We start from the raw sequence: 27,450 nt of genomic DNA, 5'->3' as shown, positions 1-27,450 counted from the left end.
ATGCAGCATCTACCTGACCATCATCGTGATTTTTAAGCAAATATGTAAAGATTTTAAAAATCGCTTTTTTATATCGGCAGCGATAGTACAGTTGAAGTATCAGAGCAGCCCATACTGGGTGCCCGTTCCATTTCCTGGAGCGCCCCAAACGCCCTCGAACCAAAAGACAAACGCGAAGGCCTGATTTCACCCACACACTGTCGCATGCTTGTCATTCACGTCCCATCGGCTTTCTCATCGTAAACATTTTTTGTTCCCCCACAGCGTGGCGCAATACCGGTCAAGGCGCGTTCGCAATGTTCATTCAAAAGAGGAGCAGCCTAGTGTATCTGAAGCAGTCATTAGGTCTATCCAAGGGCGCACCAGGGTGCCCCGTCCGTTCACTAGCGCAAGAGGGACAGCAGCAGAAGGGAGGCAGGGCAGCGCAGCGTTTGTGTACCAACCTGTGCGCGCTGCGCACATACTTTCCTTCCACTCTGCCAGCTGTGTGGCACAGCCAGCCATGTGCGCGCACTTGTGCCTACGCAAACACGACTGCAGTCTCGCCTTTCTTTTCTTTTCTGTCATTCCTCTCCTCCCTCCCCGACCGAAGGCTGGGTCCCACCGTGGGCCAACCTCAACACTGGGAGCAGCGGGGTCAACACAGAGCACCGCAGTGGTGGCATAGTGGTGGTACTGTGTGCAAACACGCAGAAAGCGCAAGCAACGGCGGCGGCGTTTCGCTTTTTTTCTTCCCACCCTCCAGCGTCCCCCCTTCCTCCTCCTCCCACAACGCCCATACTCGTTCTTCCTCCTTGCCGCGCTGCACGGTCCTCCTCGCCCGAAGCACAAGCAGAGGAAGTCACGTGGTGCCCGCACCGGTCTTCTGCCTGCGCCCTCAGCCGCAACCTACTCGCTTTCGGGCTGCCTGTCTGGCCCGTTCCGCAAGCCAGGTGAGGGGAAGTGGGCTGACTGGCTGGCTGGCCGGTCGGTCGCGTCCGTCCATTCTCAGGTCCGCCGACGAGCGATCCGCGGCGGCTGTTGCGGATAGACCGACTTGTGTGTGTGTATGCCTGTGCGTGCGCGCTTTTATTGTTCTGCGACGTCCGTCACCGGGCCGAGGTCTTCACTGCCCGGAATCTGTGCGGACCGGTGATTCCTGGCACGGTGCTCGGAGGTATTACCGGAGCGGGACGAACGGCCCACCATTCTCCCGGCGATACCCCCCATTTCGGCCGAGAGAAAGAAGCCGACGGCGGACGTGGCTCGCTACCTGTTCCGTGTCTCCTTCGGCGGCGCACCTTCTCCGAATGAGTGCTGGTTCGTTGTCCCGTGAGCTTGTCGTCGGACATGTGAGCCCCTCAGCGGCATCCACAGCGGCAGTGCCGTCGACAGAGTTCTGTTCGAGTTCGACTTGCGCCGCACGGTCGTCGTCCGTGGTGGTTGTAGAAGCTCCTCCGCACGGATAACCGCAGCCGTCATCGACCGGGATATCGCTCTGTGCCGCGCCGGGGTCGACTCGTCACGGCTCTTCCGCTCCGCACTCCGGGAGACGCCGCAGCAGCCAGCATGAAGCCCGGCCGGACCAGGTGGGTTCGCTCTGCACGAGCTGCACAAAGAGGTTAGAGAAAAGTAGAAGAGCAAAACCGGTGAGATCGTGAGAGCCGGTTCGAAAACTGTAGAAGCTGCAAGCGACGGCAAAAGTTGGGTTCCGAAATCATCCGTGCTTCGTGTTGGGTTTTGTGGCTTATAAGCAACTAAAGCCATCGTACGCCCATCTGTGTTTCGATTGGTACTCTGCCGTTGCGCTCTTTTACCGGGGATTCTATCTCACCTAAATCCTTTGTTGAAAGCGTTGACGAGTGCATAAGGCGTAGCGGAACAGAAAAATGCGCCGACTTCATGTTATGTTTCCTGCGCCAAGCAGAACATTTATCCCCTCACCTTTCCATTTGCTTTCTTCGCGGGTGTTGCGTGTTTTTTTATGAATGATTTGTCTTCAGAACATGGTGTTGTGGCCCACTTTCTGAGGAAGCTTTGCGTAGTATAAAGCTTTGCGTAGCTTTGTATGTGGTAATATAGCAGTGGAAGTGAAATCTTGTAATAAAAAAGTGCGTGAAACTGAACTGTGAAGGCGTGAAAACAATCGTCGACGAAACAAAACGGATGAGCTGATGATGGGTGAGATTTTCGTATGATGATTTCAGGAGCAATGACTCTATATGTCCTACGTCTCGGTAATCTGTCATCGACTACTCTCAGCCGACCGTAGTCGCAGTGACATGTGTACAAGCGTATGGAGTGCCGTATATTGGCTGACTGACATCGGCGCTAATTTAGCTGGAGTCAGTCGCATCCACTACAATGATAACATTATGTAAGCCCTTTTAATTGACATTGTGTTGATATGACTGTCATCGCGTGTCTGCAAGCGTATCCTTCTTCTCTGAAAGGCGATAGAAGTTGGAATGGAGTACCGTGCTAGTATAACTGCGAATGCGCATATCTAAATGCCTCTCCCCAGGGGCATATTGTAAATATGGCCGAATAAACATTTCATTTCATTTCATAAATCAGTAGCACTCTTCAACTCATCTCAGCATGCCAGTGCACAACTGTGTGTGCTTGAAAGTGCTATAATAGCGTCCCTGACAGATTTCAGTTTAACTGCTGGCAAATTATGAGCTGTTTATTCTTTGATTATTATATCGTGTATCAGGCATCGCGTACAGGTCACCAACGCAGACACTGCGCGAAACCTGACTCAGCCCACTTGCGTTGATGCGTTTGTGCTATCGTGTTGCGCAAAAAGTTCCATGAAACGTTAAGTCGTGCACGTTGAATGGTCCTTTGCCATTTTGGCGAAATGGTATGCTGGCGATTTACGTGAACGACTTGAACCTGGTCTGCACTTGCTCTCATGGGGCAAGACGTTGGCTAACTACGCCGTGCGGCGGAAGTATTCGTTGTGCGTCCTTGGAGAACAATGTGTCGCAGTGCATTTCCATAGCTTGGTTTTAGTTTTCCCTGATGAAATCTGTCATCTTGAAGACACCGAGCTTTCTACTACTAGGATGTTCTCTCGTTCAACACCACGCTACATTTACATAACTCGCTTGGCCAAGTGGGAGAGGCCTGTAAGACACTTCTGATGTTCGTACACTGCCCGTGACACCGTCTGTTGGAGGGCGGAACATAGGCAAAGATCTCGTCTTGACAGCTCAACGTAGCCGGGCTTTCATCGACGTCGCCTAAACTCGATCGGTGTAACTGTTGCGCCCACATGGCCTCATATGAGCTCCGCTTGAGGGTGCCGAATGTAGCCGCAATAAAGATGCCATAAATGTCGCTTAAGGTTGGCAGTCGGAGCTTACTGTACTTGCTCGTCAGCCGTTTTGCGCAGGAATTTGATTTCATGCAGGAATCTTGGCCTAGTACCGCAGACTGTAAAACCTGACGCTTCCCAAGGCTTCAAGAACCTAAACTTGCCGTTGCTACCCATCGCGCCGGGTCTGTCCTAATCTGAAAGTGATGTAGAAACGTTAGAGGAACAACAACAACAAAAAAAAGCGGTAGCATAAAGAGGGCGGAATCAGTTCGATCTGACTATTAGAACCAACTTTTGTGCTAGACGTCGGAATACTTACCTGTAAGCAGCTAGGAAATGTTAAGGCGGTTATTTTAGCGCCTTGTTGTACGTGGCACGAACCAGGACGCGGTCTCTGCAGGGAGGGACTTCACATAGTTCAAAGGCACACACCAGGGATTCTCAAACACTTCGGCCTGTGCACCACCGGCTTTCAAAAAATGTTACGAAACCGCAGCGTCCTTTCGCTCGCCCTTTAATTCCAGAAGTGCCTGCAGAAAAAGGGTGTAGAAGTATGCCCCGCATGCAACCGCGACAGGCTGTAGCAATGGGCCAGCCAGCTGTGAACAATTATAGCGCAGTCAGTTTCCAGAAAAGGTGATGAATTTCGGTGAGCCGTTCGTTCCAGACCCGAAGGCGGGGAAAAAAAATCGAACGCCGCAAGAAATTCACTGTAGGTGTTGCCGCCTCACAGGCCTCTCTGCCTCCTTGGTTTGCTGGGGGGAAAAAGGACGAGTGACATTTTCTGGTTGCCGTATGGGTTCAACTAGCGACCACGGGTGTGCCTATTCGATTGACGCAGTCAGTGAAACCGTGCACACTTACTCCTGATAAAGCGAGTTAATGAAACTTTAATTAGCAGACGTCGTTTAAATACACACTCAGACTGTATTGATCGCCGTTTTTATCACCTTTCGCCGCAGGTATTTGTCTTTTGTGGCATTCTTCGCGGCCGTTGATTGTCACGCGGGTCTCCAAAATAAAAAGTAAACAACTAAATAAAGCACACACATAGCCTTCCTTTATAAAATCTCAGCCGACGAACTCTTTGTGAAGCAGAGCAGTGGCTGGTGAAGGCGTAACATAAAAAAGAACAAAAACTACAACCCAATGGAAACGGCACGAGAACGCTGCCTACCTACTTTTCCTCCTTTTGAATTCCTCGAGCGCTTTTATGATTCATCTCAAGAGGAATTTAAAGAAACCCGCGCAGCACAGCGAAGCAGCGTGAACACCTGAGTATCGCATGAGCTCGCATGCTGTATAATGAGAGAACCGGATCCGCTGATACAGCAAACAGAGGAGGTGGAGCTTCCAGAAGCGCGATAACGACCTTCCTTTTTAGTGCGTTTGAGCACTGCCACCGTGAGCCACTCAAGGATTTGCCACGGCATAGACGTAGCGGTACACACTGGCGCTGCTGATCGAGTTTGGTCGCCTTCACCTCAACTCGCTTCCTTTGTGAAGGCCACGCTCCATTTCGGAAACGAACTGACGTTGATAACCACGGTAAGCGCTTCCATGGGAACGATATATATTTCGCAACCAAGACGATTTGAAACCATGGTTGTCTGCTGCCTTAAAAAAAAAGATGAAAATACTGTATTTCTGGTCATCAGGTGACACGAGAAACACGAGGTGTATGTCCCTAAGTCTAGAATAGCAATAAGAACCTCCCGTTGTATGAGGTAAACGCAGAAATTCAACGGCCGTAGGTCGCTGCAATCATCGCTGTTGTGCATGTACGAATATTAAATTTATGCATGCCATTTCTTCACAGTTGCGCGCTATGACGGATGGCTGCATATTATTTCCGACCACCTAGGGCCCTTTTTAACGCGCACTGTCAGCACGCAGCTCATGGGCGTGTTTACATTTCGTCTCCATTGAAACGCGGCTGGGCCCGAACCCACCACCTCGTCTTACTAGCGAACAACACACCCAGCCGTTGAGCCCTGCGGCGGTTTCCCCCCCGGTGTCATCACCGTTTCTTTAAAGGGGCATACAGACGCAAAATTTCGAACACACAAACGATATGATTTGCTTCGTGGACGTAAGGAGATTCCTTGTTGCAAGTTTCATTTGCAGGCGTTGGGTGGTACAGAATTTAATATGATTTTGAATGTTGTTCGTGGTACCGATCGGCATATCCACCAGCATCAAGTGACGTCAAGGTGCACTTACCCCAATTACTATGACGTCACCGAACTCAGTGGTTGTTCAAAGGAACGACCAGTGCTTGCCGGCGATGCCGACGTCATCAGAATGTGGTAGCCCGGGTTAGCCGGTCGACGGTGACGTTAATGTGCACTTCAGCGCTAGCGCCGACTGAGACCGACACTTCCGGTGCAGAATTGATTCTGATTAATTATTCACGCTGTGCGCTGGTGTTTTGAGGTCATTGTCATAATTACTATAGACCCGTAGGCCTTATTCAAGGGGGAAAAAAAACGTTGCACGCCCAAAAAACTTTGCGTCTGTACCGTTTTACCTTCGCATCCTTTTAGGATTAGAGCTGCGATCTTTCAGAACTGCGGCGAGAGTGTTTTCTGTCCACAAAGCCTCAGAGTCGGCGTTTCAGAGAGCGTCGGTGCGCTGTCCCTTTCTACGGGGCGACAACTTCGCACTCCGCGCACATGTGACGCGTGACACAGATTCTTCCTTCGATAGCTGCTCGAGAAGAGGGGGAAAGGGGAGGTCGTTGAGACAAAGACGCGCGTGGCTTGACGCGTGTGCTTATACCGCGGCCTAGTATTTTATCCGGCCGCTCGTACGGGTGTTTGGCTTCTTGAGCTCAGCAGCTCCGCAGAGACGCGGCTGACGACGGATGTGTGTGCGAGCGCGAAGCTGCGGCGAAAAGGCGGCGAGGAGCGAACTCGTTCCGAATACGGGATTAAGGATGAGATTACAGTTTCGAAACCGGAGTGAAAAACGCGCACATCGAATCCTGAGGGCCGCGGGGCGAAATGCGAAACGAATGCTCTCTTCTTTTCCTTTTTCGAAATGTTTTCGCATTCGAAATGTTTTCGCAACGCGGCTTGGACAGGCGAGCACTCGAATTTATGCGAGCTTTCGCTAAACCCCGTGTTGCGTATGCATAGGTGTTCGTGGCGAATTAAGGAATGGGACAGAGTTGCAGAGAAGCGTAGTGCGAAAATAGGCAGCCGCGTAGAAGGACACTGGTGGAGATGCATCGTGCATAGCATCGCTGCAGTGGTTTAGCAGTTGTGGCGCGTTCGGCCGGTCCACTCAAGCTTGCTCATTTGCTTCCCGGTCGCGTTTCGATGAAGGCGACATCCGTGGGCGCCGATGTCTAGGTGGATGATAATCTCTGGTTGTCGAAATCGGCCGGGAGTCCTCAGGTTGTGTGAGTTCCGGCGTGTAAAGTCTATCAGTTGTCATACAGCGCCGCGCCTGTAGTGCTCGGTCGCCAACTTTGACGCTGAAACCCATAGTATCGTTGAGGCTGGCGAGCAGTGTTAAAAGGCATTCAGTTTCTTCTGTTTTTGTCTCTTCGTTTTCATATTCTTTTCCTTCTCAACCGACAGCCTGTCTCGGAAAAGTACGTGCTGTCACGTCGATACTCACTTGCCAGCTTCGAGAGAAAAAAAAAAAAAAGTATTTTGCGTCGGCTGGAGCGGCTGGTGCGACTTTGTGCGCTGACGACCATAAATGGGATCTTTTTTGTTCTGTAGACATTGGCGCCATAGTTGGTGCAGCTGCTTCATATCTGATTGGGTGCAATAGTTGAGAGGGGGGGGGGGGGGGGGGTATGATACGTGTTGTAGAAGATCGGGGATTATGTCAAAGGAGCAGTCTACCGCCGAAAATCAGTCTGAAAATGTTGACATATCCTTGCAGAGATTTCCCTGTGGTGAAAATCGCGAGGGCAGTAGACGCGGCTTTGGCAGGAATTTATATTTTAAATTGGCATTTAAAGTCAAGCCAGGGCCTACGGTTGCGCCATACTGTGTTAAAACTTCGCGGCTGTCCAAGTAGTCGAGCTACGTCGCCTCCAGTGGATATACTGCACTTGATGAGCAGGACTGAACGCACGGTAATCGTGCTCTTGGGGACGAATAGTGCGCGAGCTTCGCGGAAAAGGAGGTAAAAACGGCTTCATAACGCTAAACGTGCGCGACAAGATCTAGAATGCGTTTCAGTGTCCGTTCGACGGAAAAAAACGGCCTAGAATGCCCCGCAAGTCAATGAACTGCCGGTATCTCCGTGTTTTAGAAATGAAGGCTGTTGTCGGGGCCCTCAAACGTGGCCGACTTTTCAAAATCAAAAGAGTATGTGGAGAGCCTGCAGACAGCTTCTCTCCTGCGTCTGTTGCACTTTTCTTTCACCTTCAGTTTTTCCCCGAATTCATGTCTCCACGATTCGCTTGCAACACAGTTTGTGAATTGCCGTGACGTGGCCGTTACAAGAGCAGCTACAGTCTTATGTGCGTCACTGATTTGTGTTTTCTTTTTTTTTTTTTGGTACTCGCTTTCTCTTTCGCTCGAGAGCGATTCGATGGAAGCACTAAACGGGGACACTGCGTATTCTTGTTTTCGATGTTTCTTTCGTGTTTTTTTTTTCTTCTCGGTTTTTCACACCAAGTGACTTGAAAAGCGAGAAGAGTAAGGAGGGGAAAAAAAAAAGAAAAACAATACGACCGACCGCAAGTGTGGCTTCAAATCTCTCGCTCGCAGGCCTTCTTTTGACGCGCTTTTGGCGTCCTTTCAAACCGCAACTGCGGCAGCTTTCTCAAAAGCAGCAGCAGCAGCCCCGAGTGCGCGGGGGCGTATATGGATATAGAGCGGTCGTCAACCGCAGTGGCGCTCTTTGCTTTTGCTCTCCGGCTTTCTTTCTTTTTCTCCCCGCACTTTTTTTTTTTTTTTTTTTTTAGCATGACGAAAGTCAGGTGTGTCGCCGTGCTTTTCTGGCGTCGTGACTCCGTAGCTGCGCTCGTGTTTCCGATAGGGTGTCCCTTTGTTGTTGCGGTTTTCTCGCCGCGCGTGAGAGTTGGGGAGAGGCTTACGGCGGCTCATATTGCCTGTTGTTCTCGTTACAAAACCCCTTTTGCGGCAACGCTTTTCGGGTAAAGAGCAGAATCAGTACGAGGAGCGATTATCTATTGTTGCTGCTGTTATGTTTTTCTGGTCTTGCGGCGGCGCCTTTTGATAGAGCCATGCTTAGGGTCGCTTTGAAAGCGAAGCGGCTCAGAGTTCTTTCATGGCGTATTGTTCGCAAATGACTAAGACCGTCACGTAATATACATCGGCGGGCAGGCGTTAACACAATTCACTCGTCGTTTAACGGCGCTGCGAACCATTGCAGCGCTCAAGAAGGTGAAACACTTCTTACTTATAACTCCCATCGGGGCCTAATTTTGGTTTTGTACATTTGCAAGCAGATGGCGCAGCTTTTCTTTGGGAGACTCTATGCAGGTCGAAAAGTTCGGTCCCGTTTTTTGTTTAATAATTCATTTTTTTATTTGTTGTAGATTTCAGAATAGTAATAACATTTCTAAGAGGAGGATTCGTTGAATGAGAATGAAGATTTGCGAACATGCCGTTTTGGCCGATTTTGATGGGGGGAGGGGTGTGGGGGGGTGGTTAGGCTGCTCCCGGGCTACTCATACCAGCCTAGTAGAGTGGTTTCGTTCTTGAGGAACTCACTGTCTTTAAAGCGCAGCGTCGAAAACAGAATAAGTACACATTTTTGAAGACGCTTGCACTCGTAAGACCGTTTGGCTCCTTGCAGCTCCGTATGCGGGAAGTGAAATTTCACAGTATGCAGGAGCCGATCGATCGTTCAACATGAGGCAAAAATAGCGAGCGCAGGTTTATGTTCCGACGCATGAGCTGGAAAATAAATGAGAGGACAGATCTTTTGTGCGTTTCAGTTCTTACCGGGTAAGTCTAGCACATTTAAAGCGTGACCAGCTGCTTATGTGGACGGGGCCATCCAGCGCAGAGATCTATACCAAGCACTTGGTGTGCACTGGCGTGTACACTATATCGAGCATCCAGCGACGCCATTAGTGTACACAGCCCCGTACAACGAACACTTAATGTACAAGCTTTTACACCTAAACATCGGTACCTTCATTAGGATTTCGGCTATTGTGTGCGTCACAACAGGTCACAAGACGAAGCAGGTAGAGTTGGGGGAGGGGGTGTTCTGTAGGCAATTAAAAAGAACGTCTTTAATAAGCGTAAGAGGAGGAGAACTAGGCCTTCAGCAGCAAGGACGCGTGAATTAAAGAGCGCAAAGGGGGAGCAGTAAAGGTGTGCTCCTCTGACTCCTTTTCACAGCCTCTCGATCGAGCGTCGTCTCGCGACGCTGCGCTCACTATATGCGTGTCCCTTCTCCGCCGCTTTGAATCCCCGCTGAGATTCGGCATATATATAACGCCAGTCGCGTGCCGCGGTTTGGGCACACCGGCGGCCACAACAATGCTGTGGCCGGCAGCAGAAGAGAAGGAGGAAGGAGAGGACCTTGTCCCTCCGTTTGGACAAGGCGTGTCCCGATGAGGTCACGAAGCCGTCGAGTTCGTTATCCAACGTTGTATCGCGGGCCTAGTTGGCAGCTCGTCACGCCTTCGTGATCTAGCTCTCTCACGCGTTCGCTCTGTTCGGCTGTGGGGACTGCATATACGCACCATAGTGAGGACGATATTCACTTGGGCGGCATGCGCGGCATAGCGTGCGGGACGCTGCAACGAGAGGCGTGCAAGCGGGCGGCGTCATTCAGAGTTGGCGCTGCCGCTCTGGTTTGTTGGTTGGTGTGTGTACACAAATCAACGCCCGCGCCACAGCCGGGCTGCACGGACGTCCCTGTCGACGTTCTCGCTACGCTGAGAATGTGTGTGCATTTCAGATGAAGACTGTCCCCGTCGTGGAGGCGTTGGGCGGCGGTGACGGGCAAGACAGTAACGGTGGCAAGGATGCAGGGAACCGTGCGAGGTGTCGTCCCGCGCCCGCTGCAGGCTTACTTGCGAAAATGAGAATCGTGACGTGAACCCTGGTCGACAGGTTAGGGGGGGGGGGGGGGGGGGGGGGGGGGTGCCTTTGGAAGGCAACCGGAGCTTGTCAGGCGTTGCATCGCGCACTTCACATGTTGAGCGTACGCTCATTCTTCGGAAGCTACGTGGTCTCTCAGATATTGGTGCATGAAATGCCATCACCACCAGAAGCGATATCTACTGACTGGGGACATGGCCCGGAGGCTCAGAAATATTTGCGCATGCAGGCAGTTCGGGCGCTTTAGGTAGCCCTCGCGGTGATTATCCGATAAATTGTTGGTGTGCTTATATACATGTTGACCCTCTCTTCTTTGCTCATTGCCATCCCCCCCCCCCACCCCCCCCCCCCCCCCCCCCCCCCCCCCCCCCCCCCCCCCCCCCCCCCTTCAGTCTTTCCTAGTGCAGAGTAGGCGCCAGAGGATCATCGTCTATGAATTTCCGTGTACATAAGCCTCTCTCTGTTCCGAGCTATTCCAAGCAGACGTGCACTGCCCCTGCCGTTGCCATTGTTTTCTGGCCGTTATGCCGAAATCGAAACTACCGTTTTCCACATAGCCTATACGTCGTGCTGCTGGTCGAGTAGATTGATAAAATGATACTCGTACATGCGTACTGATCAAACAACGGAGCTCGCTTCGTCAGAGCCGCACAAGGCGCTTTCGACCGGCGTTGCTGCGAAATTCCGCCGCGTGAGGCTCTTCCCTCCCCGTTACTCTCACTGCTTCCCTCTGAGAAGCAGGCATTATTCGGCACATGGGGCGCTCCGTAAGGCCACGGGGCGCCCAGCAATTTCAGCCGCGTGACTGCCCGCGCAGAGAGCGAAAAGGTCTCCGTGCATTTCCTTCGCAGTGGCCCTGCGCATCCGATGAAGTCGTTCGGCTTTTCCTCGCGCACTTTTTCCCGGAACGGCCGGCTATGGGCGCTGCCTGTGCCCGACCTCTACCCGTGAGGGAGTTCCGTGCAGTGCAGCCCGGAAAATGGGCGCGCTCTGTCATAGCGCAACGAAGCAGTCTCTGCACGGCCCGCATATTATTCACAGTTAGTAAAGCCTCGTCTCCTCTTTCTTTCTTTCTTTTTTTTATTAAGGCGGAAGCCTTTAATGCCTCATCGTTGTAAGCAGGAGTTGTCGACAGAAAATGTCACGCTTTTCAATTGGTCGAAATGCTCGTGACGTCACAGTGCGCGAATTTCAAATGGGGCCAATTGTACTTTGGCTAGTAACCATGCAACCAATCAAAGGGATCGTATAGTGATGCTCCAACTAAGTTGGACTGAGTTTAGTTAATTGCTTAAATTAATCAATTAGCCTAATTAAAATAGAGGAGAATGAAGAGGTCTGAAGAAAGAGGAAAAGAAAAGACGCGCGCCGCAGCGACAACAGCGTCCGCGGAAGAAGACGCTGCTGAAAAAAACAGATAAGTACGAAACCGCGTTCGCTCCACCGCCACGCACTTCCCCACTCAGTTCGACGTTGTTCGTTTCATATATGTTGTGTCGAACATCCTAGACAGTTCCAACAATTGACAGGTGAATGACAGAACACGATGGATAGAAATACAAAATATAAATATGAAATAGCCTAATTAACCTTTCTAGTTAGACCGCATAAATCAATAAAACCGAGAACGAAATTGGTCGAGTTGGGGAATCGAACCAGGGTCTCCGGAGTGCGATACGAGCACGCTAGCCACTCCGTAACGCCAGCTGAATGGTTTGGAATGAACAAAGGCGCGTCTAGCTAATACGGCGTCTTCGTTCACTCCCATCTTCCCCCTTTCTCTTACGGCGAGGTGCAGGTGTCCACCCAGATATGCGAGAGAGATACATTTCCTTTCGCCGCCGCGGTGGCCCAGCGGTTATGGTGCTCGGCTGCTGACCCGAAAGACGCGGGTTCGATCCCGGCCGCGGCGGCTAGAATTTCTTTGGAGGAGAAATTCTGGAGGCCCGTGTACTGTGCGATGTCAGTGCACGTTAAAGAACCCCAGGTGGTCGAAATTTCCGGAGCCCTCCACTACGGCGTCTCTCATAGCCTTAGTCGCTTTGGGACGTTAAACCCTATAAACCAAACCAAACATTTCCTTTCCTCCAAAAATAAATTTACCGTCCAGCAAGGCGTACAGCCGAATTGGCGATGGCGTTCTGTGGACTCCCTGGCACCGTTGCAAGACGCTGTCGCGTTCCACTCTTACAGGCGAAGCTTAACATGTTAACCACACATCAGTAACACACGCAGACAGCCAATGGACGCGTCATTCGCTGGCAGCACTTGAATCATCATTCACAACCACATTCGTGACAGAATGCTGTACTAAGGCTTTCGCCTTGCACCACTTTAGTCGCCAAAGTGGCTCCTAATTCTTTCTTTCTTTCTTTCTTTCTTTCTTTCTTTCTTTCTTTCTTTCTTTCTTTCTTTCTTTCTTTCTTTCTTTCTTTCTTTCTTTCTTTCTTTCTTTCTTTCTTTTAATACTTATCAGTGTTGTTCGCAGTGTTTCTTTTTTCCCTCACGATCAAGATAGTTCCCCGTTTGGGCAGCATTAAGCGATCCAAGCCATCCAAGCCAACTCCTGCACGAAATTCGTCAGAAGCCACCACCGCCAATGATATCAGCGACGACAGTGGTGCGGAGGGCTGAGATAAAGCCCGCAAGGATCGACTCAGTGACGCATCCGACGAACGCGCAGCCTATTCTGGTTGGACCGTCCAGAGCAGCAGAGCATTTGCGTGCACTGCGCGGTATTTACCGACGAGCGGCCTCCCCAGCTCTCCAATGGCTGCGCGTGTATAGGACCCGTGGAGAGTGTGCGTGCTAGCACACACCGGCGTATAAGCGAGCAGCGAACTTTGCCACGAGCGGAAGGAAGGACCAAGGGGGTCATGCAAGATCAGCGGCCGCAACCAGCGCCGAGCAGCGAGCGATTCAGCCCTGCGGCGATGCTGAAGCCGGGCAAAGCGATCCTCCGCTGCGGCTCTGTGCCTCCTCTCTCGCACGCGGCAGAACCTGTTTCCCATTGGCACTCGGCGCGAATTGCTCGGTGAGGCAGAGTGGAATTCGAGCGCGTCGCATCGCATGGTTCCCTTCTTTCCGTTCTCTTGCCGCAGCTATAGCAAACACTCGCAGATGGCGCAGCCCACTCTGCCTTGCGTGGCGCGGGTCGGCCAGCAGCCGTGGAGTGGCATCCAGCGAGTGCGGAAACCGGAGAGCGTGGCTAAGCTGACGTGCAGCAGCCTCGGCTGGGGCTCTGCATCGGCTTCTTAATGCGAAAGATTGAGCCGCCGTCGCCGCGCGCGTTGGCAGGGAAAACGATTTTAATGCGCGACGATGGGTGCCGCTTCGACCTCCTCCCCCTCTTCCTCTTGGCCCGTTATATACTGTGTGACGCTTTGATGGAGCACGCGTGAGCGGCGGCCATTTGCCTGAGTGTTTATTTTCCATATATTCTTCCGGGTATTCCCTTTTCTTTTTTTGCTTCTTTCGTTCTGTGTGTTTTATTGTTATTTCTTTCTTTTTCTCCGCTGAGAGACTTCGCCGTGGCTGTGCTACGAGTGACCTGTAGAAAGCGAACCTCGGCGTGGTTTTCCCTGAAGCGGGGTTCAGTGTCCTGTAGGTGCAGCGCTATGTTTTCGTGTCACGTATGTGTAAGCCTTGCTCACTAGCTGACATTTATCGAGAGCTTGTTCTCTGCTTCTTAATCGCCCGCAAGGAGGTCACAGAGCCGTGATTAGCCGGTCAATCACTGAGCAGCCTGCCGGGGCTGAGTCTGACGTCCGCTTAACGGCCCTGCAGAATGCTTCGTCAACTTAATCTGTTTCCTCCGTACGCTCGTATGGCAATCACCATAGATGTTAGTTTACGCACAACGGGGCTTATGGTAAGCGTGTGTCTTTTTCAGCAGGGTTGGCGGCTGCAGAGCGGCGCGCTTTATGGTGTTTCGCGCATCGAAAGTCAGTGTAAGTTTCTAGCCTTAACTATAGGCTACTAAAAATGCAGCTGTTCGGCGACTTGTATGCATATCGAGAGCTAGACAGATAATTTTTCTCGCTCATTTTTTTTCTTTTCTGTCATAGTGTATGGTGTGTTGCATCTTGTGAACGGGTTCTGTGCCAACCTATACTGTCCGTCTCTCGAGAGAAGAATTCGAGAATAAAGAACAAAACCTGGAACATTGAATGGGCTTGAGACAAGCGCAGGCGGCCCAGGTTGCGATCTGTGCGTTCAGTACAGTGCGCATGCTTTCTAAGGGGCGCAGTACAGCGCCTTTGTTTTTGTTTTTTTTATCTCGACGAAAAAAAACAGACCGGCTGTGCGGGTCGTCGCACAGACATGCCCTTACGCATGCTGCATGCGCGCATCTGCGGCAGCTGCTCACGCACTGACTGCGTGCTCAGTGCTCAGTTACGTCGTCCAGCTCTGCAGTGCACACGCCAGCGAATGATTCTCCTTGTGGGAGGATGGAGGGAAAGGATGAAGCCAAAAAACTATAACTCATTTCTCGACAATAGACAGATTGGAAGAGCACGATCTTTCCGCTGGAGGAGAGGGGTCCCGTTGGAGGGACGATGCACGAAGGAGAGAGCCTATATAAAAGGCTCACGCAGTAAAACGCACGCCCGTTAGTTTTCTACGGACAGAGCGTCGTGCGGTGCGCGCGTCGCACCGAGGACAGAAGAAGAGCAAAGCGTGAGCATCCTTCGGAGTCTTCTTCTTCCTCGGAAAAGACGCAGCAGCAAAACCCGATGCGGGCACGCAGCCCCGATGGGTCCTTGTATCGGCCACTCTTCTGGCGGGGTGAGTGCATGGCCCGCTTGCTCCCCTCACAATGACCACGGGCGGAGAAAACGCGGGCACGCCGGCCAGCCCGCGGAGGAGGACCTAATGGCCGACTTCTAGCGGCTGAAGGCTGCGCCCCTGCGGCGTGCGCCTATTGTGCCCGTCGTCGACGTCGTCGGCGTTGTGGTCGCCGTAGCGGAGACAGTGGGGCTGGTCTGGAGGTGAAAGAAACGTGGAGGGAGGCATACCTTCATTCCTTCCACCTCTCTTTCTTCTCTTTCTTTGCATCCGTCGCCGCGACCACACACGCATGCTCGGTCAGCAACAACGGCGACAGCGCTGGGCGCCCGCGTCCTGCTCTGCTGACCGCTTGGCGGGTGTCGCAAGCGGGAGGCCGGTCGCTCTTGTCCGGCTGGACTCGCGCCCTGCCGTCTCAAGACTACGGGGCGGACGACGTCTTAACGTCCGCACAACGGTTGTTTGATGCTGGCACGTCAGCGTTCCATGGGTGCTGCGTTCGAAATGTCGGCGCTTTTCCGGTCGTCACCGCGTAGATGCATTTCTCACCGCCTGGCGCTCTTGAAGATGGTGTGGCAGATGGGGCGTGTAGAATGTATGCACTGAACTTGGGGCTCAAATAGGTGGTGCGTTGTCAGTAGAATGACTCATACTCGTGCGAGTTACATTTTTTACCCAAACTCGTCATAACGCAGTAATGGGCTCAGACAAGAAGTAAAAAAAGAAAAAAAAAGAAAGCAGTATGCGAAACAGCAACTTGACAGCACGAACCTAATGAAGCCGACGGTTGTAGGAAACCTAGCTGCTGCAACTCCTAGGTACAGGATCGACTATAGGCAACCTGCAGTGTAGTTTGCAGGTACATGTGGCGCCGTCTCGCGGCCGAAGGGACAAGCACTGAGTAGGCAGCTCGGCGCGGCCTGACCAGCTCCGCTTCCCGAGGAAGGCGCAAACAGCGAGGTTGTGCAGCTTTGCGGATTTTCTGGAAGCTTTACCTCGGCCATCCTACGCCATGGATGTCGGTCGCACTCGGAAAAAAAAAACCAACCGGAGATACTGTTGCGTGAAGGACTGTAATACCCGAGAAGGGAACGGAGACGTGAAGCTGTTTCGTTTCCCTGCAAGGCCGTACGGGTCAACCCGGCGACTGAAGTAGATCGTCGCAGTGCGACGTGTCAAGGAAGTTGCACTGGTGTTATAATTCACGTGAAGCTAAGAGGAGAAAAAAAGTATAAATGCGGAGCGGCTGAATGAAGCTATAATATTGAGCGTTCATTAAATTCGCCGCTAGTATAGTTCTCTTGCTTGGTATCGTCGAATTGCGGTCGCGCTCCCGCGTTAAGAAGCCGTTTTTCTGGTTCTGTCAGAACAACGGTCTTCAAATCAGGATTCGTCGCGTTCGAAAGCAGGGCTCTTGGTCGCGGTTTTGTCCTATACTGGTACTCAAGTACGTGCGCTCAACGTTAGCGCGTACGTGTCGAGGTACCATGAATTAAAGGCAGCACGCCTCGCGGGGTGAGTCGCAGGTGATTAATTCAGGTCCCACTCCCGTATGTCGTTCCCTTATGTGTTTGCCCATCTCGCGCAGATTTGCATGCTTTGCCTAAGGGGTGAATTGATTTTGCAGTGCTGTGTGCCATACAAATTTGGTTGCATTATATTTGAGTGGTGAAGACTTCTTCAACTGCAGCCCAAATGACAAAACAAAAATATGTTCAAAGCACTTTGTCCGTGGTGAAAAGAGTACCATTGAAACGCATCCCGGTTATCTCCCGACAAGCAAGGTCATGCATGAAACTGCGCTAATAATATTAACAACCTGAATTCAGCTGTAAACACCTGGATACCGCGGGAGTCATAAAGAGGCTCACTGTGTGGTTGCTTGGACGTTCAGTCTGGGCTCGATAGATGCAATTCTTTCTGTACACCCACCACTATTTACTGTGCTTTCGATTACACGCTACGGGAAAAATTCACATATTCACGGGTCCCGTGCATCTAAACTTTGTCCCTTTATGTTTTTCAAAATCTATTTTCCAGATCAGTTACCAATGCAAAGCGGCGAGACGGCTGCTTGCACATGCACTGTACATGCACAAGTTGAACGTCGTACACGTGTTTGCCCTGCTGAGACTGACACTTCGCCGAAATTTCAGCGCCGTCCGTTTCCTTCACTGAGTGCACACGGTTGCTCTCGTAAAGGCGACATCCTTTTTAAAGCTCCGGTCGCCGAAAATACACACCGATGGCATCAATAGGCTTGAATCCGCAATATAAAACAACCGACATTTTCAAATTCGTACTGGGCATGCACGCCGCGAAGAACGACCGCCTACCCAGTACCAAAAAAACATATGGTGGCGGCGCTGTAAGCAGCGCGACAGCGGCGCCGCCTGGCTATTGCAGGTTGCCTATACTTAGCGGGAACAAGTGAGCGCGCACGTGGTTATGCGGCTTCTGCAAGTGGCGCACTGCCACATTGTGTGTGCCCGTCAAACTGTATGGTCTGTGGGAGGCGCCCGCAGATGACGCTGCGCGAGCCACAAAAACCACTTGCTCATGTGTTCCCGCTAAGTGTTTGTTGTCCATCGTGTGCGTTACTGTCAGAAATCGAAAGCAGTCGGCGCACAACTGTGCCTGTCGCAGAGCATCCGACGAGTGGCTGACACAGCTTCTATTCCCGCAATTCCTTTCGTCTGACGGAGGTATACTGGAGGTAGGGAAACGTTGCAGAGTTTGCAGGTGGTTGGATGCTCAGACGATGTCAGCAAATTTGCAGGACGAGGGCAATTGGAGAGCTCCGCAGACAAGAGAGGCCATTGTCCTGCAGAGATTAGCCAGTCGGTTACTCGGAGGCGACGAAGGCTGCCAACTCCATATGCACAAACAAGCGCTCGGGCCCGGTTGTCCGTCTGGCGTCGAGCCCGTATTGTCGTCAGCCAGCTGTGCGCTTGCATATACCCCGGCGGCGCGGCGCGGTGCGGGTTCCCTTTGCATTGCGGGCATTCACCAGCACACTCTTCCAACTGCAGGGGGAGGCGTGGCATCCTCCGCGTCCTTGAGAAAGCTGCCAGCGAGCGGCGGCGGCGGCAAAGCGCCGGGGTTTATGACTTCCACCGTCTGGCTCGCTGTGAGAGAATGAGTTATTCTCCATTGACGCCGCGCTGCAGAGTGTGTGCTGCTGGTAGCCCTCGCACACCACCGCCCCCATCTGCATAGAAGGCCTAGCCGCCGGTTAGGGACGGTTTCTGGTTACGTCTGGTGTGCCCCGCGAAGGGCGGGCGTTTCCTCTCTGCCCTCGTGTCGGGTTGAGACAAAGGCGAAAGAGCTCCTTGAATTGGCGCCCGGCAGCCGCGCTGGCTTCGTATTTCGCCGTGTCTGTATAAAGAAAGCGGGGTACAGCGGGATGGGGATGTGCGCTACCGTCTCGTGTTTTCGCTCTCTTTTCTTTCCAGCCGCAAAACGAATAGGCGGCCAGAGGTGCGTGCAGTGTAGTCCTGCCGTTGCTATGCTGTTGCGTTCCTGTTGAAGTGCGCAAGAGGGCAGTAGGAATAAAAATTTTACAATTTTTGGCGCTTCGAGGGTGCTCCAGCGAAATGATATTTGGCCAGGCTGATCTTTGCCATGCGTGTTGCCATGATTTGAGGCTGCATTTCGCGTCTCTTTACAGAGGCCAAGCGATTTTTTTTTTTAATTTTGCTTTGATTAGATGCCCTGTGTGGCGCGCTGTGCATATTCACACAGATAGGCTTTCTGCGCCTGATGCTTAAAATCCGTCGGTAGAGAGAGTTCGGCCCTCCGAAAGGCGTCGGCTCTTCTTATCACCTCGTTCCTCTCCTTAAGCGCATAAAAAATATACAGCCGAAAGCAATACAAAGCCGAAAGACATACAAACGTGTATCAGAAAATTTCTGCTGAAGCAAAAATCAGTGCTCCCGCCTTCACAACTACAGCTGCGGGAAGCGTGAGAGGGCGGCAACTATTCCGCCGTCCCAAATTTGAGTGCTGCTCCGCCACAAAGGTTTCGAGACTGTGACGCAAGCTGGGGGTGGATGCTGATGCTGCCTGAAACGTTGCGTGGACCGACTCTTCCTCCGTTCCTCTCTCTCGTGCACGCCGTCACGCGCGGAATGGTACAGCTCCGTCGGCGGTCGCCTCTTTGCAGAGGCAGTGAACCGGTGGGGAGGACTCGACGCGTCCCGGGGTGGAGCAGGTTCAACCTCAAGGCCGCAGATCCGCCTCACAGCCGCAGACGACGGGCACCTCGTGCTCTGTCCGTCCCTTTCCCTCTCATTTTGTTGACCCGCATATGATTCTTCCGTAATAAGGCTGAATGTTGTACTTTTCTGATCCCCGACACCCTTCCCTCTTCTTGGCGCTGCGCTGGCCGAATAGAGGGTCCACCAGAAGTGACGTGCGCGCCTGTTTCGTGTGCGCAGTGCCATGTTTATTTAGTCAGTGGAACTTGGGCGAGGAATACAACCTAGAAGGTGGTTCAGAGCAAACTGTTCCATATTTCAAAAGAAAGGCGTTCCACGTTTCATTTAGGTTTCTGGCATAGCACGATTCTTGCTTCTCCATTCTTTCAGATGGATGACAGAATTTGTGCACGTATATAATCAGCGTCAGCCCGAAACGACAACAGGAAAGCGCTGCGGCCAAAACAAGAACACAAAAATATTAATCGGCTGGAGAAGCAATGCACGCAGCGTTATTCGCGCCGTCGAAGTGAAGATCAAATGCACTCTCATCGGATACAACTCAAGAAGGAAGCGGCAGACGACCCTCTAAGGAGGCCCTCCAGCCAATGGCGTCGACCGATTCTCATGACGCCGCGGGTAATCAGATTCATCATCATCATCATCAGCCTAACTGTGCCCACTGCAGGACAAAGGCCTTTCCCATGTCTCTCCAATTAACCCTAAGCTTTGCCAGCTGCTGCCACCGTATCCCCGCAAGCTTAATGTCATCCGCCCATTTAACTTTCTGCCGCGCCCTGCTAAGCTTGCCTTCTCTTGGAATCCACTCCGTGGCGTGGCTTTTTGGGCTTGTTGGTACATACTTCAAAGACACTGTAGCGCAGCAAAAGACGAGGACACAAGAAACGAGAGACGAACACCACGAGCGCTAACTTCCAACAAACTTTATTCTCCTGAAGCATCACACTTTTATACACCAGAAAACAGTAATCACACGTGCGAACAGTATCAATTTCTTAGAAAAACGAGCTCTTTATCTGAGAGGAGAATGGAAGGTGTGCTTACACACGAGCCTCCTGACCTATTTATCTTTTCGGCTTCAATGATTTCGCGCGTTAGCCTTTCTCTACTTTTTCCTATTACCAGACTTTTATCAAAGTAAGGCTTACAGGTTTTTGACTTGCATGCGAGAATGTGGTCAACCAGCGATCCGCCTTGCCCGTTTCTGACGTTGCGAGCGTGTTCCATTAGGCGCTCGTTCAGACATCTCCCCGTCTGGCCGATATAGTGTCTCCCGCATGACAAGGGAATTTGATATACAACACCTTCATCGCACGTGACGTAGGGCTTCTGGTGCCTAGTAGCGCAACCGCGCGCTTTGTTGGTGTTGGTTTTTCCCAGTTTGCACAACGTTGCAAGTTTTTTCGGCGCCGAGAACACGACGGTCGCATTCGCTCGTTGACCAATTCTTTTTAGATTGTGGGAAATCTTGTGTAGATAAGGTACTACAACAAGGTTTTTTCGTTCTCGAGGAACCGGGTTTAGGTTACATTGATTTTCTGGTTTCATTCTCTTAACAAGTTTTTCGGCAACAGAAACTTGAACATGAGAGGGGTACCCGGCATTAGTCAGCCTCTTGGACTGCTCTTGAAAACTATCGGTCATCATGTGCGGACAAGATTTCTGGAGAGCATTTTGAAAACATAAATTGACAATACCTCTTTTTACCAGTTTTGAATGAGCGGAGTGATATGGCAGCATCGGCTTGTTACTACGCGGCTGGTAGGCCCAGCATATGTGATGAGCGTGAAAGATGAAGTTAATATCTAAAAATCTAATGGAGTTATCGATGGGCAATTCGCATGTTAAAACAAGCGGTTTAAAATGTTCTCTCATGGTAGTTAAAATGCTCTGAGCCTTTGACTCAAGTGAGCCGTGGTCACACTTAACAAGAATAAAAAAGTCATCAACAAATCTAAAGACCTTGATTACGTCCAAGCTGTCTAGGTGGCTGGAAACAGCCTTGTCAAGTTTTGATAAAAACAGATTACTCAAAATCGGCGCTATGCACGACCCGATGCATATCCCTTCTTTCTGAAGGTAGGGTTTTCCTTCCCAGTTAATAAACGTTGACTGCAAGTAAATAGCTAAAATTTCTAAAAAACTGCTCGCCGACACACCCGCCGCATTCTGGAAAGCAACACACCCAAACTCATCTATGCACTCCTCTACACAGCACAGCACCTTGTCATTCGGCAGCGAGTAATATAGATCCTTAACATCTACAGAAAATGCAACCATGCTGTCATCAGAGCGCGACCGAACAAAGTCTAAAATTTCGTCAGATTTCTTAACCATAAAGGGGTCGTCAAGCGGTAAAAGGTTAAGTTTGCTTTGTAAGTACATTGAAACCGTTTTTTGCCATGTGCCAGTTTCAGAAATGATCACCCTGAATGGTTTTTCCGGTTTATGGGTTTTTGCACTGAAAAACACGTCTAAAAAATCTTTTCGTGCATCACCTATTTCTTTAGCCAGCTTGGTAAGGTTTAACTTGTTGCATAGCTTCTTCGCTTTAGCTTTTACTTTTGACATCATTACTTCGTTGCGGCAGTTAAATACAGAAGACACGGCTTCGTCAGCCTTTGACTTGTAAAGTTCACAGGATAGAATTGCAAAGCCACCTTCTTTGTCAGCAGGCAGCACGATCAGGTCCTGTTCCTTGATGAAGGACTCGACGCGCTTGAGGGGTAGCTTGGAAGATCCTGGCTTTGAGCACTTCAAAACGTCGACTCCTTCTGAAATGCAGCGGTCGTGTTCCAGTTGCGTTGCACGCTGCGATACTTGGCGTACCATCGCAAGCAGTTGTGCAGCTGACGGCTTGGGCTTAGGACCAAAGTTCGCTGTGGAGCCCAAGCCGTCAGCTGCACAACTGCTTGCGATGGTACGCCAAGTATCGCAGCGTGCAACGCAACTGGAACACGACCGCTGCATTTCAGAAGGAGTCGACGTTTTGAAGTGCTCAAAGCCAGGATCTTCCAAGCTACCCCTCAAGCGCGTCGAGTCCTTCATCAAGGAACAGGACCTGATCGTGCTGCCTGCTGACAAAGAAGGTGGCTTTGCAATTCTATCCTGTGAACTTTACAAGTCAAAGGCTGACGAAGCCGTGTCTTCTGTATTTAACTGCCGCAACGAAGTAATGATGTCAAAAGTAAAAGCTAAAGCGAAGAAGCTATGCAACAAGTTAAACCTTACCAAGCTGGCTAAAGAAATAGGTGATGCACGAAAAGATTTTTTAGACGTGTTTTTCAGTGCAAAAACCCATAAACCGGAAAAACCATTCAGGGTGATCATTTCTGAAACTGGCACATGGCAAAAAACGGTTTCAATGTACTTACAAAGCAAACTTAACCTTTTACCGCTTGACGACCCCTTTATGGTTAAGAAATCTGACGAAATTTTAGACTTTGTTCGGTCGCGCTCTGATGACAGCATGGTTGCATTTTCTGTAGATGTTAAGGATCTATATTACTCGCTGCCGAATGACAAGGTGCTGTGCTGTGTAGAGGAGTGCATAGATGAGTTTGGGTGTGTTGCTTTCCAGAATGCGGCGGGTGTGTCGGCGAGCAGTTTTTTAGAAATTTTAGCTATTTACTTGCAGTCAACGTTTATTAACTGGGAAGGAAAACCCTACCTTCAGAAAGAAGGGATATGCATCGGGTCGTGCATAGCGCCGATTTTGAGTAATCTGTTTTTATCAAAACTTGACAAGGCTGTTTCCAGCCACCTAGACAGCTTGGACGTAATCAAGGTCTTTAGATTTGTTGATGACTTTTTTATTCTTGTTAAGTGTGACCACGGCTCACTTGAGTCAAAGGCTCAGAGCATTTTAACTACCATGAGAGAACATTTTAAACCGCTTGTTTTAACATGCGAATTGCCCATCGATAACTCCATTAGATTTTTAGATATTAACTTCATCTTTCACGCTCATCACATATGCTGGGCCTACCAGCCGCGTAGTAACAAGCCGATGCTGCCATATCACTCCGCTCATTCAAAACTGGTAAAAAGAGGTATTGTCAATTTATGTTTTCAAAATGCTCTCCAGAAATCTTGTCCGCACATGATGACCGATAGTTTTCAAGAGCAGTCCAAGAGGCTGACTAATGCCGGGTACCCCTCTCATGTTCAAGTTTCTGTTGCCGAAAAACTTGTTAAGAGAATGAAACCAGAAAATCAATGTAACCTAAACCCGGTTCCTCGAGAACGAAAAAACCTTGTTGTAGTACCTTATCTACACAAGATTTCCCACAATCTAAAAAGAATTGGTCAACGAGCGAATGCGACCGTCGTGTTCTCGGCGCCGAAAAAACTTGCAACGTTGTGCAAACTGGGAAAAACCAACACCAACAAAGCGCGCGGTTGCGCTACTAGGCACCAGAAGCCCTACGTCACGTGCGATGAAGGTGTTGTATATCAAATTCCCTTGTCATGCGGGAGACACTATATCGGCCAGACGGGGAGATGTCTGAACGAGCGCCTAATGGAACACGCTCGCAACGTCAGAAACGGGCAAGGCGGATCGCTGGTTGACCACATTCTCGCATGCAAGTCAAAAACCTGTAAGCCTTACTTTGATAAAAGTCTGGTAATAGGAAAAAGTAGAGAAAGGCTAACGCGCGAAATCATTGAAGCCGAAAAGATAAATAGGTCAGGAGGCTCGTGTGTAAGCACACCTTCCATTCTCCTCTCAGATAAAGAGCTCGTTTTTCTAAGAAATTGATACTGTTCGCACGTGTGATTACTGTTTTCTGGTGTATAAAAGTGTGATGCTTCAGGAGAATAAAGTTTGTTGGAAGTTAGCGCTCGTGGTGTTCGTCCACTCCGTGATACCCTTAAATCGGTTATCTGGCTTTCGCGTTACATGCCCTGCCCATGCCCATTTCTTTCTCTTGATTTCAACTAGAATGTCATTAACCTGCGCTTGCTCCCTCACCCACTCTGCCCACTCCCGATCTCTTAATGTTACACCTATATTTTTTCTTTCCATAGCTCGTCCTTAACTTAAGCTGAACCTTTTTCGTTAGACGTCACGTTTCTAAACCCCACAGGCGAGTACCGATGAGATACAGCTGTTGTAGACTTTTCTCTTGAGGAATATTGGTAAACTGCCATTCATGATCTGAGAGAACCTGCCATATGCGCTCTCCCCATTCGTATTCTTCTAGTTATTTCCCTCTCATGATCCGGATCAGCGGTCAGCCGTGGTCAATTCCTTTTCATCTGCCACATCCTGCGATTTCACGCGAGCAACTCCAAGGGCATTAACCACGACATCATGAGAATCCGTCCGCTGTTGGCGGGAGGGTCGCCTTTGAAAATCATTTGCTGCTATCGTTCTTTAGTTGCATCCGCCTATAACAGTCATTATGCCTAGAGTATTCTTCTTTCGCTGCTCCCATTTCAACTGTTTTTTTTCCCCGTTTCATTGAGCGCTGATATTACATGCGCACTGCGGTCACTGGTCGCGCACTGGTCATTCAAGTGGCGAAGAAAGGACAAAGACCGAGCCTGCCATATTTAATCGCGTCGTCCTTGCTGCATCTCGCCGTTTTAACACGGGTTTTTGCCAGCATCGCACGCGAGCGAGGAAGCGCTGCTGTGGACCTGCATCCAGCGCCCAGCAGGCATTGTCAGCTGCCCGCTCCCCGGTCGACGTCGCTCGCTGTACCTGAGGGGAGTGCCAGCTGTCGCCGCCGCCGCCAGCGTTGAGGGGGCCGCTTTCTCACGATGCGCGGCCCCCCCGTGACCTCGCGTGAGGGGCCCCGTCCTTCTTCGCCAAGGCAGCTTCTTCACCTGACGCCCCTTCTCACTACTGCAACCTGGCTGCCCCGATGCCGCGATTCCCTGACTGGATTTCCTCTTTTGAAAATTTCACTTCCTTCACTCTCTCTCTCTCTCTCTAAATCTCCCTCTTTCTCCCACCATCTGTGCTCCGTCTACCTGCGGTATTCGGTGTTGCGCGGCCTCCGAAATGAGCGTCCAGGGGTCCTCCTTTCACGTGGGACCTGTACGGTTACGTCCATAGTGGCTTTGGCGGTGAAGTCGCTAGTCTGGTGTGGGAAGAATGGGGCGAAGAAGTTTTGTGGGGCAGAGTGCGGATTGCAGGTGTTCCGCCCGCTTCGATGATCCTGGACACGATTCCGGAGGAGCGGTGCATGGGAACCTGCCGCATTCAGCTCGGCTCCCATGTTCCTTCCGTCGAACTGTTTTCTTTTTCTTTATCTCCTCTGTGAGCGGTTCTTCTGCAGAGGCTGCATTGTGGACAATGGAGGAAGTGCAGGAAGGGAAAGAGCGTGGGGAGAAAAGAGCCTTGTGAGTTGTGCAATATTTTCTCGCTGATTTGTACCCCTAAAGATGCAAGGATTAATTTTGCCATTCAGTGTTAGACGAGCGCCAGTAGAACACGTACTGGCTGACTGCTACTCCTTTTCACAGCGGCAAACGGGCGTTCTTGAGAAAGTACGTTGCAGCGGCCGCGTGAGGACAACGTTAAATTTACGTTTATGTATATATTTTTTTTCCTGCGTGAGCAGGCGTCGTCCTTCTAGAGAAAACCGCGACTGCTTACAACCACGGAACGAAAACGGGGGCTTCCACGACGTTGTATACAGACGCGTCTGCAGTTTTTCTGCGACAGTTCTGAAAGAGAGGCCTCTTTAAAAACGTAACCGGTCACTCCTTTTCTCGTGGGCATGCCGCGTACCAGGAGTCAACTGGAGACGGCTTCCAGAAAACCAAAAGAGCCATCCAGCGCCCTCCACATCGTCTTTTTTTATTCTTCGTTTTTTTTTCACTTCTTTCCCACTACGCGGGCGCTGGCCAGGGTAAGAAGAAGAAGAACCTGGAAGAGGAGGCTCTATTTTCTGCCCTCAATTTGGCCCGAAACGCTTCCATTGTGTGCCCACGCCGAGCATTGTCTCCGGTCCGGTCTCCGCGGCATCCCACACAAACCGCCGTGTCTCGAGCAGCCAGGAGGAGGAAGCGGCAGCAGCCGCCGCGCCAAGACAAAAAAGAGAGCGCCACGTCTCATCCGCGCCTCTGTTACTAAAGAGGCGAAGAACGTGACGCCCCTGTCTCCTCCCAGAGTACCCTGCTGAGCTGCTGCTTCTGCCGGCGCACGGAGAGAGACCGGCCTGTTGCGGCAATTACGGTGGCCAGAGCCTTCTTTCATTTCTTTCACGGATACGGCCTTCCCGCACGAACCAGAACGGACCTGCTTCGTCACTGCATACGACTGGGGTGCTTCCTCTCCAACGTGGTCTCTGCGGCCAGAGTTGTCGTTCAGGGCTAGGTTCAGGGTGCAGACACTACTCCATTTTGGGTCAAGATCTCAGTGTTGCGTTGCCGCTGTATTATCCTCAAATGTAGCATTTTCAGGCTCTCTGGGGGCGAGAGACTGTGCGATGAGGGATCCGAGCATATATGTCTGATTTCGCGCGGAAATTTTATGCCTTCATGTCCATGCCATGGATGTGCGCAATCTTTGTGACCCTCAGTGTTTCTCACCACACCGCAAGTTGAGCTCACTCGCCACTGAGTCAGACGCTGCGCTGCGTTGACCGACATCGGATCGTGCTTCTTCTGCATGCGGCTGAGCTTCATGCCTGTGGGTCCGACATAGAGAGTACATAGAGTCTCATCGCATGACAGCGCCCGCACGAAAAGCTCGACATCGCGTTCGCGGACGCCCATCGAAATATCGCGAGGATCGGCTGACTGAGCGTTGCATATGCGCCTGGCCGAGAGTCGTAAGCGGAGAGGCAGTCTGTGCAAAGAGCTCCGTGACGTCCGCGACAACTGCGTAGCGATCCTCCCGAGCGCTGCTTGATGCTCGAGCACGCCTGACGCTTGTCTGCTTCAAGAGACGTGTCCCGCGTCGAATGCTCGTGCAGACAACAACGCCGTGCCGAGACACGGGTACCCGCTGACGGGAGGAGCGTGTGGGCCTGTCCGCTCGGATCTCGGCCGTTGTCGCGCCGGGGCGCACGAGTCATTCACCCCCAATCAGCCACGCGCCCGCGGCGTTCCTGGCTCTCCGCCT

General features: G+C 51.2%; 1 protein-coding gene across 6 annotated transcripts in view; it reads left to right on the top strand.

Moving 5' to 3' along the window:
• The first annotated feature begins 835 nt into the window (after window positions 1–835).
• LOC149371842 (uncharacterized) overlaps window positions 836–27,450 on the top strand; it is a 136,710-nt gene continuing 110,095 nt past the window's right edge. The window contains exon 1 of one of the 6 annotated variants that reach the window (XM_089566130.1): window positions 836–1,568. In XM_089566130.1, coding sequence (XP_089422256.1) covers window positions 1,549–1,568 — 20 coding nt within the window. In that variant the 5' untranslated portion in view covers window positions 836–1,548. The remainder of the gene's footprint in view (window positions 1,569–27,450) is intronic. The other 5 variants (XM_089566131.1, XM_089566128.1, XM_089566129.1 and 2 more) reach the window with 5 other exon arrangements.

This window comes from Amblyomma mixtum, chromosome 1 (assembly GCF_055824585.1).
Source record: "Amblyomma mixtum isolate Tamu chromosome 1, ASM5582458v1, whole genome shotgun sequence".
In the NCBI taxonomy this organism is placed as follows: Eukaryota; Metazoa; Arthropoda; class Arachnida; order Ixodida; family Ixodidae; genus Amblyomma; species Amblyomma mixtum.
This window is presented reverse-complemented; position numbering and strand designations above follow the sequence as displayed.